At 35.7% G+C, this 13,632-nt stretch overlaps 2 protein-coding genes across 5 annotated transcripts in view; both read left to right on the top strand.

The window, feature by feature from the left end:
- The window catches only part of LOC106137588 (oxysterol-binding protein-related protein 3), a 64,630-nt gene that overhangs the window by 25,023 nt on the left and 25,975 nt on the right, over positions 1–13,632 (top strand). For 3 of the 4 annotated variants that reach the window (XM_060951435.1, XM_060951433.1, XM_060951432.1), the window contains exons 4-10: positions 1,181–1,310; positions 2,083–2,303; positions 3,534–3,631; positions 8,880–8,969; positions 10,207–10,328; positions 11,643–11,777; positions 12,445–12,526. In XM_060951435.1, coding sequence (XP_060807418.1) covers positions 1,181–1,310; positions 2,083–2,303; positions 3,534–3,631; positions 8,880–8,969; positions 10,207–10,328; positions 11,643–11,777; positions 12,445–12,526 — 878 coding nt within the window. The remainder of the gene's footprint in view (positions 1–1,180; positions 1,311–2,082; positions 2,304–3,533; positions 3,632–8,879; positions 8,970–10,206; positions 10,329–11,642; positions 11,778–12,444; positions 12,527–13,632) is intronic. The other variant, XM_060951434.1, reaches the window with a different exon arrangement.
- Positions 4,242–7,959, top strand: LOC132903356 (uncharacterized). Its single transcript, XM_060951431.1, has one exon. It carries the CDS (start codon positions 4,287–4,289, stop codon positions 7,878–7,880), a length of 3,594 nt encoding a protein of 1,197 aa, XP_060807414.1. The 5' UTR covers positions 4,242–4,286; the 3' UTR covers positions 7,881–7,959.

Raw genomic sequence — 13,632 nt, 5'->3', positions numbered from 1 at the left:
CTTGAAAAGATTGGTGTTCAAACTTCTATGAATTTCATTTTCAAACATTCAACCTCTTTGTGTTACTATTTGTTTGTTGCTAGCCAAGTGCTGGCCAGTTATAAAAACAATACTTTATTTTTTGTTTTGATGGAATGTTAGTGAAAAAAATTCGAATTTTTTTTGACGTCTAAACAAAACAAGTTTAATGAGTGCATGTTTTTAAGAATTAAATACTGTCTTAGTTCATTTTATCTAACCAATAATTGTGATAATCAGTGCAAATATACCTATATTGAATTTCATAACCACAAATACCAGTTTCATTTTTCCAGTTCAAACATTTCAGCATAAACATTGGTGAATGTAGAAAAGTTAAATAAATAGATAGGCGGGGTTATTGTATGCACGACTTTTAGAGGCGGCTATTTTTTATTTATTTACTAGCTGTGCCCGCAACTCTGTCCGCGTGGAATAGTTATTTTGGGTATCATTAAAGCCCTCAAGGGTGAATAATTTTGCCCGTTTTTTTTTTCACATTTTCCATTATTTCTTCACTCCTAATAGTTGCAGCGTAATGTAATATAGCCTAAAACCTTCCTCGATAAATGATCTATTTAACACAAAAAGATTTTTCACATCGAACCAGGTTCCTGAGATTTGCGCGTTCAAACAAACAAACTCTTCAGCTTTATAATATTAGTATAGATTAAGTCGCGAGCTTAGAAGGCTGACCTGACTCAAAATCGACAAGCTTGTTTGAAAAGATTGGTGAATGTAGAAAAGTAAAATAAATAGACAGGAATTGTGACCATTAGTAAGGTCTCCGGAAATAGGCGTGGTTATTGTATGCACGACTTTTAGAGGCGGCTATGTCTATTTTTTATTTATTTACTAGCTGTACCCGCGACTTCGTCCGGGTGGAATAGTTATTTTGGGCATCATTGAAGCCCTCAAGTGTGAATAATTTTCCCCGTTTTTTCACATTTTCCATTATTTCTTCGCTCCTAAAAGTTGCAGCGTGTAAATAATAATTGAATTACCTGGTTGACTGGAAGAAATCCTACATAGGGACAAGTCTGCCATTGTGCATTTTTATTTTTTTAATGACTTATTATGTAGGTACTACTAAAAAATTGAAATGTACATTAAAGTAGGTATTTACAAACAAACAAACAAATCTCATGATATTTTCTTCCAGCCGTCGCCGCGGCAGTGAGTGGGAGGTCCTCGAGGGTCTGAAGGATGGCCAGCGGTTTGAGAAGCGGCCGGACGTCTTCAACGGGTACCTGCATAAGAAGCGCAAATGGCCGCTCAAGGGGTGGCACAAGGTGAGAATTAATACATACATACATATTAAAATAAATCTATTCTATACATACATACATAAAATCACGCCTCTTTCCCGGAGGGGTAGGCAGAGACTACCTCTTTCCACTTGCCACGATCTCTGCATACTTCCTTCGCTTCATCCACATTCATAACTCTCTTCATACAAGCTCGGCGGTTTCGGGTACTTTTGACCTGACCCTTTACCAGGACGCCCTTAATTTGATCAAGATACGTTCGTCTAGGTCTTCCCACTCCGACCTTTCCCTCCACACTCTCCTTGTATATCTGCTTAGTCAACCTGCTTGAGAATTAATGTATAAAGAAAACCCTAAAAGGGTCGTTTTTGTACACACAGCTCAGAAGATACCTGCCTACCTCCTGAAGATACCCTTGGCCATCACATTCCATACAACAATCACAGCTATCTCCTGGCCCACTGTATGAACATGTATTTTTCTCCTGGCTTTAGTCCAGGTCACATCCTCACCTCTGTGAGGTGGCCTTGCGCCTTTGTCTGTTCTCGTGTATGTAAGGTTTTTACCTCGCAACTTTTGCAAGGGAACCTAACCCATAAGAGATCATGGCCAGTTCCCGGCTCCCCGTAAAAACGTGAAATGAAAAAAAAATAAATCTCACTACAGAAGAAAGAAGGAGAACAGAGGAGAGAAATAAACAGACCATGACAACCGTTGCTATGGTATACGTACCTAAAGAAGGTTATTACCTACATATAAATGTCAATTTTACTGTACTATGTAATGTTTTCTCCAGCGTTACTTCGTCGTCGACGGCGGTATCCTAGTCTACGCCCGTTCGCCGACAGATGTCGCCCGCGGCCGCCTGCACGGCTCCGTGGATGTCGGCCTGTCGGTCATTTCGGCGAAAGCGAGGCGGCGAAGGATCGACATTGACGCCGACGAGTTCATATACCACCTTAGAGCGAAGACGCCTGATGTGTTCCGCACGTGGCTCAACGTTCTCAAGGCGCATCGGTGAGCTCTTTAATCTTTACTAGCTGTGCCCGCGACTTCGTCCGCGTGGAATAGTTATTTTGAGCATCATATTTATTTTTGCAAACATCCTCCTCGGCTTTATCAATTATAGCTGCTAATTGTTATGCGACTTGGCGACGACTTGGCCCACATCATTACCCGCGACCGAACGGAGATATGCGTTTAGGGTGAAAGGTTGTACGTTTGTGTGTTTGTTTGTGTAAACCAATGTTAGCATATATCTCCAAAACTACTGGTCCGATTTTAATGCGGTTTTCACTACTGGATTTAGATTTTATTGGTGCATGTTGTTAGATAGATGTTACGGTTACAAATCACCAGGATGCGCAGCAGTATACAATTGTTTACATAAATGAATGTTAGCATGTATCTCCAAAACCACGGGTTCAATTTGAATGTAGTTTTCACTGCTACATACAAAGGAAGTATTATAAGTAGAATGATACCTATCTATATGTAGGAAGTAGGATAGAGCAGGGCGATCGAAAGATGCGGTCACGCGTATTAGAAAGAACGCTGGTTCGCCGTATTAAATATTTCGCTGCAAATTGCTTATAACGACTATATCTCAAAACCTGTTCGTCTGATTTATATACTGTAAATGGCAATTTTAGTCTACATGAAAAGCCGAAAGTAATAAACATATTTATTTGGATAAGGACTAATACTGAATTAAAGAAAATTGGTTTCAAAATAACTTATGTTTATAATGAAAAAAAAACCTTAAAAAATGAACATAAAAGTGGTAATTGTAAGTAAACCTTAAGAGGTAGATATATGCTCTCGCGGACTTTTTTGTGGCAAAAAATGAGTACTTCACATCTTTAGTACATTGTTTTACTATATCTTTATTGGTTTGCGCAGCGTTCGCGTGGAAAGCTCGCAGATGGCCGACTCATTCAACTTTGACCTGCATTGTTGACGTTTCCCGTAGGAAATCCGGGATAAAATGTAGCCTATAGCCTTCCTCGATAAATAGACTATCTAACAGTGAAAGAATTATTCAAATCGCTTCAGTAGTTTCTGAGATTAGCGCGTTTAAACAAACAAACAAACAAACAAACAAAACAAACTCTTCAGCTTTATAATATTAGTATAGATGATAGCCAGCCGTTTCGAATCATGTTACAATTACTCGTGGCAGATTTGACAGCCCTGCCTACCGCTGAGTTACGAAAAGAAATTGCCATTTTGTTTCCTAATTTTCAGATTATACCGCCAACATCTGCTCACCTTTGGCGCTCGGGAGTCCGTTCCTAAGATACACGCACCTCTAGAAGACCTCCCGGCGACAGACACTTCATCACGTAAGTCCATTTTTAAAGTATGAAGACACGACGCGACCCGATTTTACGTTGCACGAAAATGCATTGCGGGCGCAACGGTCGCGTTGCGCTAGTGTATTCAGACTTGTATAGGTACGTTAATATCTTTGTCTTCGTGAAGGGTTTTTTTTATTTCACCCGCCAATATTAGGCGCTAGTTTGACTTTTAATTTCAAAGCTTTTAACTGCATTGAACTTAGGACCTTAATAGCCTGACAATCCTAAAAGGTGTATTTTACATACATTCAGCTAAATATCCACCATTTTGTTTCTTTGTCTATGCCCATTTAGTATAAAAAAGTGTGTGGAACCCCACTACTTACATAACAAAGTTAGATTTAGCTTGATATTAGTGCCACGATGCGATGCATTTTATATTAAAACTATCTCGACAAATGTTACCTCAAATAGAATTTTAATTTTTGCTTGTGCCATGTTAGAATACAAAAATCATTTTTTTATTTGTGAAACCAGTTCATCTTCTTACATTCACTCGTCATTCAAAGGTTCCTCTGAAATGAGCATGACTTCGGAATCCAGTTCGAATGAAGAACTTGTGAAGTTTAAATCATTCACTGAACCACAAGAAGCACAAATAAATAATGTGGACTCTAAGAATTCTATTGCAAATAATAAAATGATATTTGGCGATCAAAAAACTATAGAAAATACTAAGTCCTTTATCCAGCAGTGTAACGCCATAAGTTGTAATACATCTGACGCGAAAACAGAAAAGAATAACGTTTCAGAAAATTGTAATGATGAAGATATAAAATGTGAAATGAAGCAGAGTTTATTTTTAAAATTAACAGATTATAGTTCAAATAATTCTGACGTCATAACAGACCGAAGTTGTAATAAAGACTTTAGTATACATGATACTAGTACAAAAGAAAATATAAGAATATCTAATAATTATATAGAAGAAACTGCTAATAGTACCCCAAATTCTAAATCGATTTGTACTATAACTGAACTTTCAAGTGATCAAAAAACAAACTTGGATTTATTGCGCAAAATCAAAGATAACACATTCGAAGGAAACTCGTCTTTATTCAGAAGAAATAATGTTGAACCAACAGCGGCATATTTCTTTTTCGCACGAAAGAAAGGTTTTAGAGAATTCGAATACTTAAAGAGAAGCAGAAAATCAACCAATTTGGTGAAGTACAAAAATATTTTTGAGGAACCCAAATTGCAAAAGCCTTTCAGTAAATGTATGTTGCTGGGAAGAGTAACCGCCGTTAAAAGTTCCAAAGCAGATGAGAAAATTTGTAAAATTGATGACAATTTTTCCAAATCTGATAAACGTTCTCATACACACGAGTCGGTAGTTAGTAAAAATGTATCCATCGGTGTCGTTTTGGGAAGTAAAGAATTTAAAAATAAATGTATTCAAGACATAATGAGTGCTTCTGAGTATAGTAAAATTGCAGAGAGAATATTACTATCTATTTTCGAAAATCATAACCCAAATTCTTCAAGTAGCCCCGACTACGTCAAAACTTATGTAAATAAAATCGTCGAAGAACTTTATGAAGTCAAATTACATAATACTGATGTCCATCCGGTCAAAAAGTTATTCAGATGTTTGTTAGAATTTTGGTTAAAGAACAATACAAGTGGAGCTTTTCAGAATGTAACTAAAGGTACAAAGTCTATTGGCCCTGAGGCCAACAGTAGTTATACAGTTGATAAAATCATATCCAGTATTCGAGTAAGCCTTCAGTCAAGAGGAACGCAGTATCACCTCAACGCGTACGGTTTTAAACCGCCTCAGTCTTATAGAAAAAGTAGTGATGCTAGCAAACTTGTCGGTAAACCGCCGAAAGTAAAGAAAGAAAAAATTAAACCACCTTTACACAGTCCGAGACGGGATACAGAGAGCTTTGAAAAAGAACGCAGAGTACAAGAATTAGAGAGAATGTTAAAGAATACTGTTTATGTGTGCGACAATATACGTAGTGTTAATAGCAAAGAAAAAGATGTTAAAATTACCAAAACGCTATTGAATAATATTGGAACTTTATCTAAAACAACCAACATATACAACACTGGTAATAACAATGAGTCGAGTTCGTCCGCTGAAATACCTAAAATACAAGAAACTATTGACAATCTCATTAGTGACACGAAGATGCCACCTGCCATTGCCAAAGAATTTTTGAACGCATATCTAGGTGTACTTGACGACCCTAGTAAAAGTGCAACTGAAAACAGCACTTCTCCTTCGGGTGATACTGTGGGGAAACCAGTTCAAATAGAATGTGAAGTTATGACAGACGCCGTTCAAAAGAAATTGTCTAAAAGCATTATAACTGAAAATAAAAGTTTAGATATTGCCAAAGACAAGAACAAAGTTATTGACCCAGGGCAACAGTATCTGAAAGATATACTTGATAAAGTAACAACATTATTCTCTAAAATAAATATTGATCGTGGTCAAAAGAACAGTGCTAATAAATCAAAAACACAAAATAAAATTAAAGATGAACTAGGCAGATCTGTTAAAGAGTATCCTGGAAAGAATTTAGTACGCGAAGATTTCGCTAGTAACTCGGTGGTTATCGATTTATCTAAATACGACTTGGAGCACATCTCGATGTTCAGTGACCCAGACTTAAAGGGCATTATGTCTATAACTATTAAATTAAAAGAAAAGCCAATGAACCACGGAGAAACTCAAAGGGCAGCACATTTAAATTTGAAGTTTTCTGATGACGCACTTAAGACTACACAAATCGAATCGAAACCTTGGATAAAGCTATCTAGTAATTCGTCCAGTAAGATTTTCGATGCCAAGAAACGAAATTGTAAACGTAATATCCTCGATATTAATGCTGAGCAAAATATAAATGACTTAAAACCTTATTTAAGTAGCTGCGAAATTGGTTCAAAGGCTTATTGTAAAATTGTCCATGAGAGCGAGCATTCTCTTGATCTATCATTCAAAAGTAGCAAGTACTACCAACATTCTACACACCAAGAGAAAAATGAAGATCCTCAGTCATGTTATATCATGTCATTCCAAAAGAATAAAATAGCACCCAACCTGACGCAAGTGAAGAAAAGAGTAAGACTGAAAGAGTGTCACGGACTTGTACTTAATTCTCGAACGAATTCGTCCACTAAACAAAAATCGAAGTACCCCGACGAGTACGGTGTTTTCGAAAATCCTGCGCCCAAAATTATTGACGAGAAATTCATACTTTTACTATTAGAGAATTTGACATTCCTTGCTAAAGATTTACCAGGACTATTCAAAGATATTAATAGTCTGTACATAAAGCTAAAGAAGAAACATGAGAAGGTTGTTAAAAATTGTGTAAATATTCAAGGACTAAGCTTATTAGGGAAAATATATAACGAGAATAATAATAATAAACCTAACGATATTGAAACCTGTATTTCTACAAAAGATTTTAGAAGCAAAACGCATATAGCTACGAGTACTAGTGATATTTCAACAGAAAAAGTTATAGCAGAAACCAATACTAGTAATACGATAAATGAAAATGTTATAGCTGCGATGAGCACTGGCAAAATCAAGGATGAAACGGTTGTAATGGGCACCAACACTAGTAATATAGTCAACGCGAAGAATACAACAGAAACCAATACCGATAGTGTTGAAATTATCGATGATAAAAAAGTAAATGATATCACTAAAGTTCACAAACAAAACGAAGAAATAATGACTGAAGCGTTTATACTTGAAATACAGTCTCTCAACGAAGCTTCGTCTCCTAAAAGAGACGTTTACCATTCCTATAGTTCGTCTCAAACAATCCGTTATAATGATGGTTCTAGTAGAGAGCAGTTTGCCACTGCTGAACACGCAACTTCGCGTCAAAATTGGTACAGTGAGATAAACACTAAAGACTGTGCCATAAGTACAGTGATCAAATGTATTTTGAACAATGATTATGAACTACGCAAACCGAACAAACTCGCGAATCCAGAAGTTTCTGTCCCTAAGAAATCTAAAAAGGAAAGAAAAGCTACTAAACACGATTTGATCAAAGAAATACGTTTGCTATCACCTTCATTCAAAATTACTACGCCTTCGCAAACCGATCAGAACTTTCAGACAGATTATCATGTGTTTCAAGTTTACACGAATAAGAATGAAATTGATAGTATGAGCGATTCTTCAGAGATAAGGCATTGGAGGAGTGAAATTAAGTTGTTGTACAAATGCAGAAGTGAACCGTCTCTTACATCTGGTTAGCATTATTATTTTATTTAGTAAAAACAGTAAAAAATGTATGATTAATTTTGGCCGTTAACTTGTATCGATAATTTGTAGGATATCCACTATATCTAGATTACTTCTTAATAGACTATACAATCTTTGTTAGTATAGTAGATTATTGTAAAAAACATTTTAATATACTTACTTTTTAAGGTACCCCCTTAAAAAGTAAGTATATTAAAATGTTTTTTGATAGAATCATTTTATGGCATAAGATAGTAAAGACTTACACTCTCATAGTCATTATCTCTTGTAGATTAATTTATTTCTAGTAATATTATTGTAGGTTACTTATGTAGCGTCTATAATTTAAGTAAAGTAGAATTTTGATTATTAGTAGTATTGTTACAATCAACTTGTAATGTATAATTATCTGTTATATGTGCATGAGTTTTTAATGTGTGTAAAACTTTTTTCCATTAAAAAAACTACCTTCTTTCTTGAAACTGGTTAATACGAGTATTTACTCTTTTTCTATATTCTTCGACTCCTAACTCTTTCGGTTTGTGTACTGTACTACGATTTCGATTTTATAATGGGCTCTTCGAAATTTCAAAGGTTAATTAAAAAAAAATTAAAGCAACTTTTTGACAAAATTTTATCAAAATTCGCAATATTTCTTGAATAAACGGTACTATATTTACTACAAGTTGAAATAATTTTAAAAAATTTATTTCTCTTACTTGCTTTTTTATCCTTAAATTCCTCAAAATGGACAAAGTGATAATATGTTGACATATGGATTTCTCTGTTTTATACAAACAACTTAAATAATAAAGTTAAATAACAATGTTTTTTAGCTTGCGTACTCCACCACTTACTCTAGGAGGACCATAGACCACACATTGCTTACCGTCACTCAAATAAAAAAATAAAGTCTAATCCCATTAAAATTCCATGAGACATTTTAGTTGCCATATAGTTTCGCAGAGTCCATACTTAGTGTGGTAGTTAGTCGGTTTGTTTGTTTGGTAGGCCTTGTTAGTCCGACCGCGCCGCTGAGGGGACCCCAGGCAGGATTCGTGACCGGCACCCCTGGTGGCAGATTGGCCGGATGGATCATAGGTATAGTATTGGATTGCTTATTTTTACTCAATACAGAGCGTAATGAATTAATGTCAAGTTAAATGTTTGTATTTTTAATACTTTGACGTCAGAGCACAGATAATAAATAGTCTAACATGGCGGATGAAAAATATGATTTTAAATTAATTTTTTGTAATATATGTATTTTTTTGGCCAAACTAAGAAATATGAACTAATTAGGACAAATTTGAAAAAACAGTCAAACTGACGGTGATTTGACTGTTTTTTTACCCTTCAGCTTAGACTCTACAGCGTATGAAGTATTTGTTAAGTTCCTGTGACTTGATGTAAGTACTTTGACTAATTTTAAACGTTCGCGTTGCGTTATACTATTTATAAATAATACAGGTACTAAACGACAAACGCTAGGTGACTGCGGATCATTGTAACATGATCCGTAACGTCCGAGATAAAATAATGGTACGTTACGTGCGCGTTTAATACCTGTAGTATTTATAAATACTAAGTACTTTGTTTGCATGGTTTATACTACTACTGCATGGAAATGTTTTTCATGGAAATACATTTGAATGTATGATGACGTGTTTTGGAAAATAATCTTTAACTAGCTGTGCCCGCGACTTCGTCATCTTGGAATGGTTACTTTGGGCATTATTGAAGCGGTCAAGGATTTTTTTTTTCACATTTTCCATTATTTCTGCGCTCCTTATAGTTTCAGCGTGATGTTATATAGCTTAAAGCCTTCCTCGATAAATGGTCTACGCAAAAATATTTTTTCAATTCGAACCAGTAGCTCCTGAGATTAGCACGTTCAAACAAACAAACTCTTCAGCTTTATAATATTAATATAGATTACAAATAGCAAAAGATCGCTGCGGATGGAAAAACAGACCGTTAACTAGATGGAGACATCACGACGCTCAGCTGTGAACAATCGACTAAAGGAAAAAACAGGAATAGTATTATTATATATATATATATATATATACTAGCTGTCCCGGCAAACCCTGTTTTGCCATATAAATAATTTTAAAGGAATTTCTAGTTAAAAAAATGTTAAGTGTGGACAACCCTTAACACTTAGGGGTATGAAAATAGATGTTAGCCGATTCTCAGACCTACTGAATATGCATGCAAAATTTGGTTAAAATCGGTAAAGCCGTTTCTGAGGAGTACGGAGACAAACATTGTGACACGAGAATTTTATATATATATAAAGAAAGAAAGAAGATATATTCACCAATTATACTTTCAGAATCGGGCGGTCCACTGGAGAACGCCTCGCGCGAACTCGGCCAGGCGCAACTGTCCGTGCAACAGTTGCAGCGGCTGCTCGACACACTGGAGTTGCAGCAACAGGTTCACCACGACACGGACGTGAGTGGAATTGTATAGCGTACACGTACATATGGTCACGTCTATATCCCTTGCGGGGTGGACAGAGCCAACTGTCTTGAAAAGACTGAATGGCCACGTTCAGCTGTTTGGCTTGTTGATAGAATTGAGATTCAAATAGTGACAGGTTGCTAGCTCATCGCCTTAAAAAAGGATCTCAAGTTTGTAAGCCTATCCCGTAGTCACCTTTTGCGACATTCATGGGAAAGAGATGGAGTGGTCCTATTCTTTTTTGTATTGGTGCCGGGAACCACACGGCACCAATACAATATACAATAGAATAGATTCATTTTCAAAATTGGATACAATGTATCACTTATTGATGTCACATCACTTAAATCTATATTGTAACTACTACCGCTTCCGAAGCGCATGTCTAGCGGGGTAGACAGCAACAGTATTGAAAACACTGATAGGCCACATTCAACTGTAGCCAAAACTGAGATGCGTTTAATTTTTATTTCAGGTTAAGATTTATAGTAAAGTGGAAGTGGATGTACTATAATATTTATAAAATATAAATATATATATGTTTATTTTCATAACATCAAGTTTACGACCAAGACATTACTGAAGGTATTGAACTTGAAAGATTACCGTAGTTTTTATTCAATCATGTAAATAATAATTGAACTGTTAATTATTTCTACATATTTTGTAGCAGTGGTTTTTGGTAAAATGTATTTTATTGTAATTGTACTTGTAACTTGTAATTGTAAAATTGTAACTTATATCCCTTAAAAAAATATATTTATTCATAATTCATAAAATATAAGGGTGATGATGAGTCATCAACGTCTAGAAGCTGCAAACTTGCAATTTGGACATCAGCTTTATATTACGTAACGTAATGCTCAGATAAGAAATGATTTTTTGAAATTTAAACTTCTTAAGGGGTCAAATAGGTGGTTAAAATTTACCCTAGTTTTAATAGGATAGCGTTAATTTCTAATTCTAAGTAAATCTGGAAATTTGAAAAAGGTGGGTCCCCCAGGCGATAAACATGTTAAAGTACACGCTTAAAATTTTGCACAGAATATTAACTTGTATATTAAGTAATTAAATATCAAAAAAGGAACCAATAAAGGGGCACCCATGCAATAATGGTATTATTTTTAGCAATTCTTGGTCGTTTTTTTAATAATCAGGTAGAAACGTGAATATAAAAAAAAACATTTAAGTCTAACAAAGGTGATGATGCGGAAACTTTCGTGCGCAAATCCGACTCGCACTTGGCCGGTTTTAATTTTCTTCTTTACTATTAGTTCGTAAAAAAACACACGTGTTTCTCGCCAGGTGTCGCTAGAGGGCGCCTCGCCGAACGTGAAGAAAGATCGTCGTAAGTTCGGCCTGCGCAAGAAGAAATCCAACAGCAAATGCGCCTCAGTGGAACTCTCCTCGCAACACATCGACCCGTCCACTTCGCAAATGGTACGCCGCCATTTTGGTCCAAGTTATATATTTAACAGTCGCCCAACCTTCTAGCTTTTTGTCTCCGCAAGAAGAAATCTCATAGCAAATGCGCCTGAGTGGAACTCACCTCGCAACACATCGACCCGTCCACTTCGCAAATGGTACGCCGCCATTTTGGTCCAAGTTATATATTTCACAGTCGCCCAAACCTTCTAGCTTTTTGTCTCCGCAAGAAGAAATCTCATAGCAAATGCGCCTGAGTGGAACTCACCTCGCAACACATTGACCCGTCCACTTCGCAAATGGTACGCCGCCATTTTGGTCCAAGTTATATATTTTACAGTCGCCCAACCTTGTAGCTTTTGTCTCCGTAACAAGAAATCTAACAGCAAATGCGCCTGAGTGGAACTCACCTCGCAACACATCGACCCGTCCACTTCGCAAATGGTACGCCGCCATTTTGGTCCAAGTTATATATTTTACAGTCGCCCAACCTTGTAGCTTTTGTCTCCGTAACAAGAAATCTAACAGCAAATGCGCCTGAGTGGAACTCACCTCGCAACACATCGACCCGTCCACTTCGCAAATGGTACGCCGCCATTTTGGTTCAATTTACATTCCGCAGTAACTTCCAAGAATACTAAGACCAAAACGAGCTTGTATTAACTTAAGATTTTATTTTCAGGCTCTCTCGGCGTTAACCGCCCCTCCGTCCCCCGGCGGCGGCGCCTCTTCAGTACCAAATTCAGCAGCCTCATTGCCAATCGGTAAGATACCTTATTGAAGTAGTTGTAAGGCGCATTTTAGTATTTATTGTTTAGTGATGTTTTTAGACGTGAAAATGTTAGCTTAAAGATAATTATATAAAGATTGAGATATAGCAATTGGACATAAATTTGAAAGGGAAATATTGAACGTAAAATGTTTATAATTTTTTGAATTATTAATTTTTTGTCAAAAGACATAAAACAGAAGTTGTTATTTTTGATGTAAGCTTATTAGTCCTGTGTGGTTGGCGGTGTATTGTAGTACACCCTGTATGTGTACAGTCAACAACATATATATGATAGTCAGAACTGAAACTTTAAACAAAAATTAAATTGGAAACTAATTACAATTTATCAATAAAATTTTATCAAATAATAACTTTTGGTAAAATTTTGAAGCGTTATCTTATGTATTTAAATATTTAAGTATACAGCCCTGTACACTAAATTACGTTTTTGTACTAATAAAGAACAGATTTATTTATTAAATAACATTAAATAATATTACCAAAATATTATGATCCCGAAAAAGACTCCTTACATTTACCTACTAATTTTGAACAAAATATTATAATCTTATCGATTGTGAAATTGCTATCTCTTGATCAACTCTCGAGTGAAAGGCGGATGTGTAGTTATCGCATTATATAAGTAGAAAAATTTAGAAATGTCACGATAAAAGTACATTATTTTCTTTATAAAATCGAGAATTTTTATTACCCCAATGTGATACCAAGTTTTTTTAGCCAAGTTTTAGCAAAATACCTTTAATTTGAGCAAGTTTCCAATTTCAAAACCAGCGGCTCCATACTTGTATCAATTTAATTTTTATTTATTACTAGCACGAAGATATTAAATCACCGTATAAAAAAAATACTGGCGACAAAGAAAATAGTGCTTATATTGTGACTATATACTTTTTTGATTTTCTTCTAGTAATAAAGAACACACTCCTGAAATCCGCGTCCCAAGTAACAGTCCAGTGTTGTAACACGAAAAAATACGACAATACGGCCATATCAAGAAAATGCCTAACGTACATAGGTACTTTATACACTAATCATGTATTTAATAATTGTTCCAAACATATATGTTTTTGTACACTC

This window comes from Amyelois transitella, chromosome 24, assembly GCF_032362555.1.
Source record: "Amyelois transitella isolate CPQ chromosome 24, ilAmyTran1.1, whole genome shotgun sequence".
Lineage (NCBI taxonomy): Eukaryota > Metazoa > Arthropoda > Insecta > Lepidoptera > Pyralidae > Amyelois > Amyelois transitella.
The sequence above is the reverse complement of the archived record's forward strand: the minus strand, read 5'-3'. Positions and strand labels throughout refer to the sequence as shown.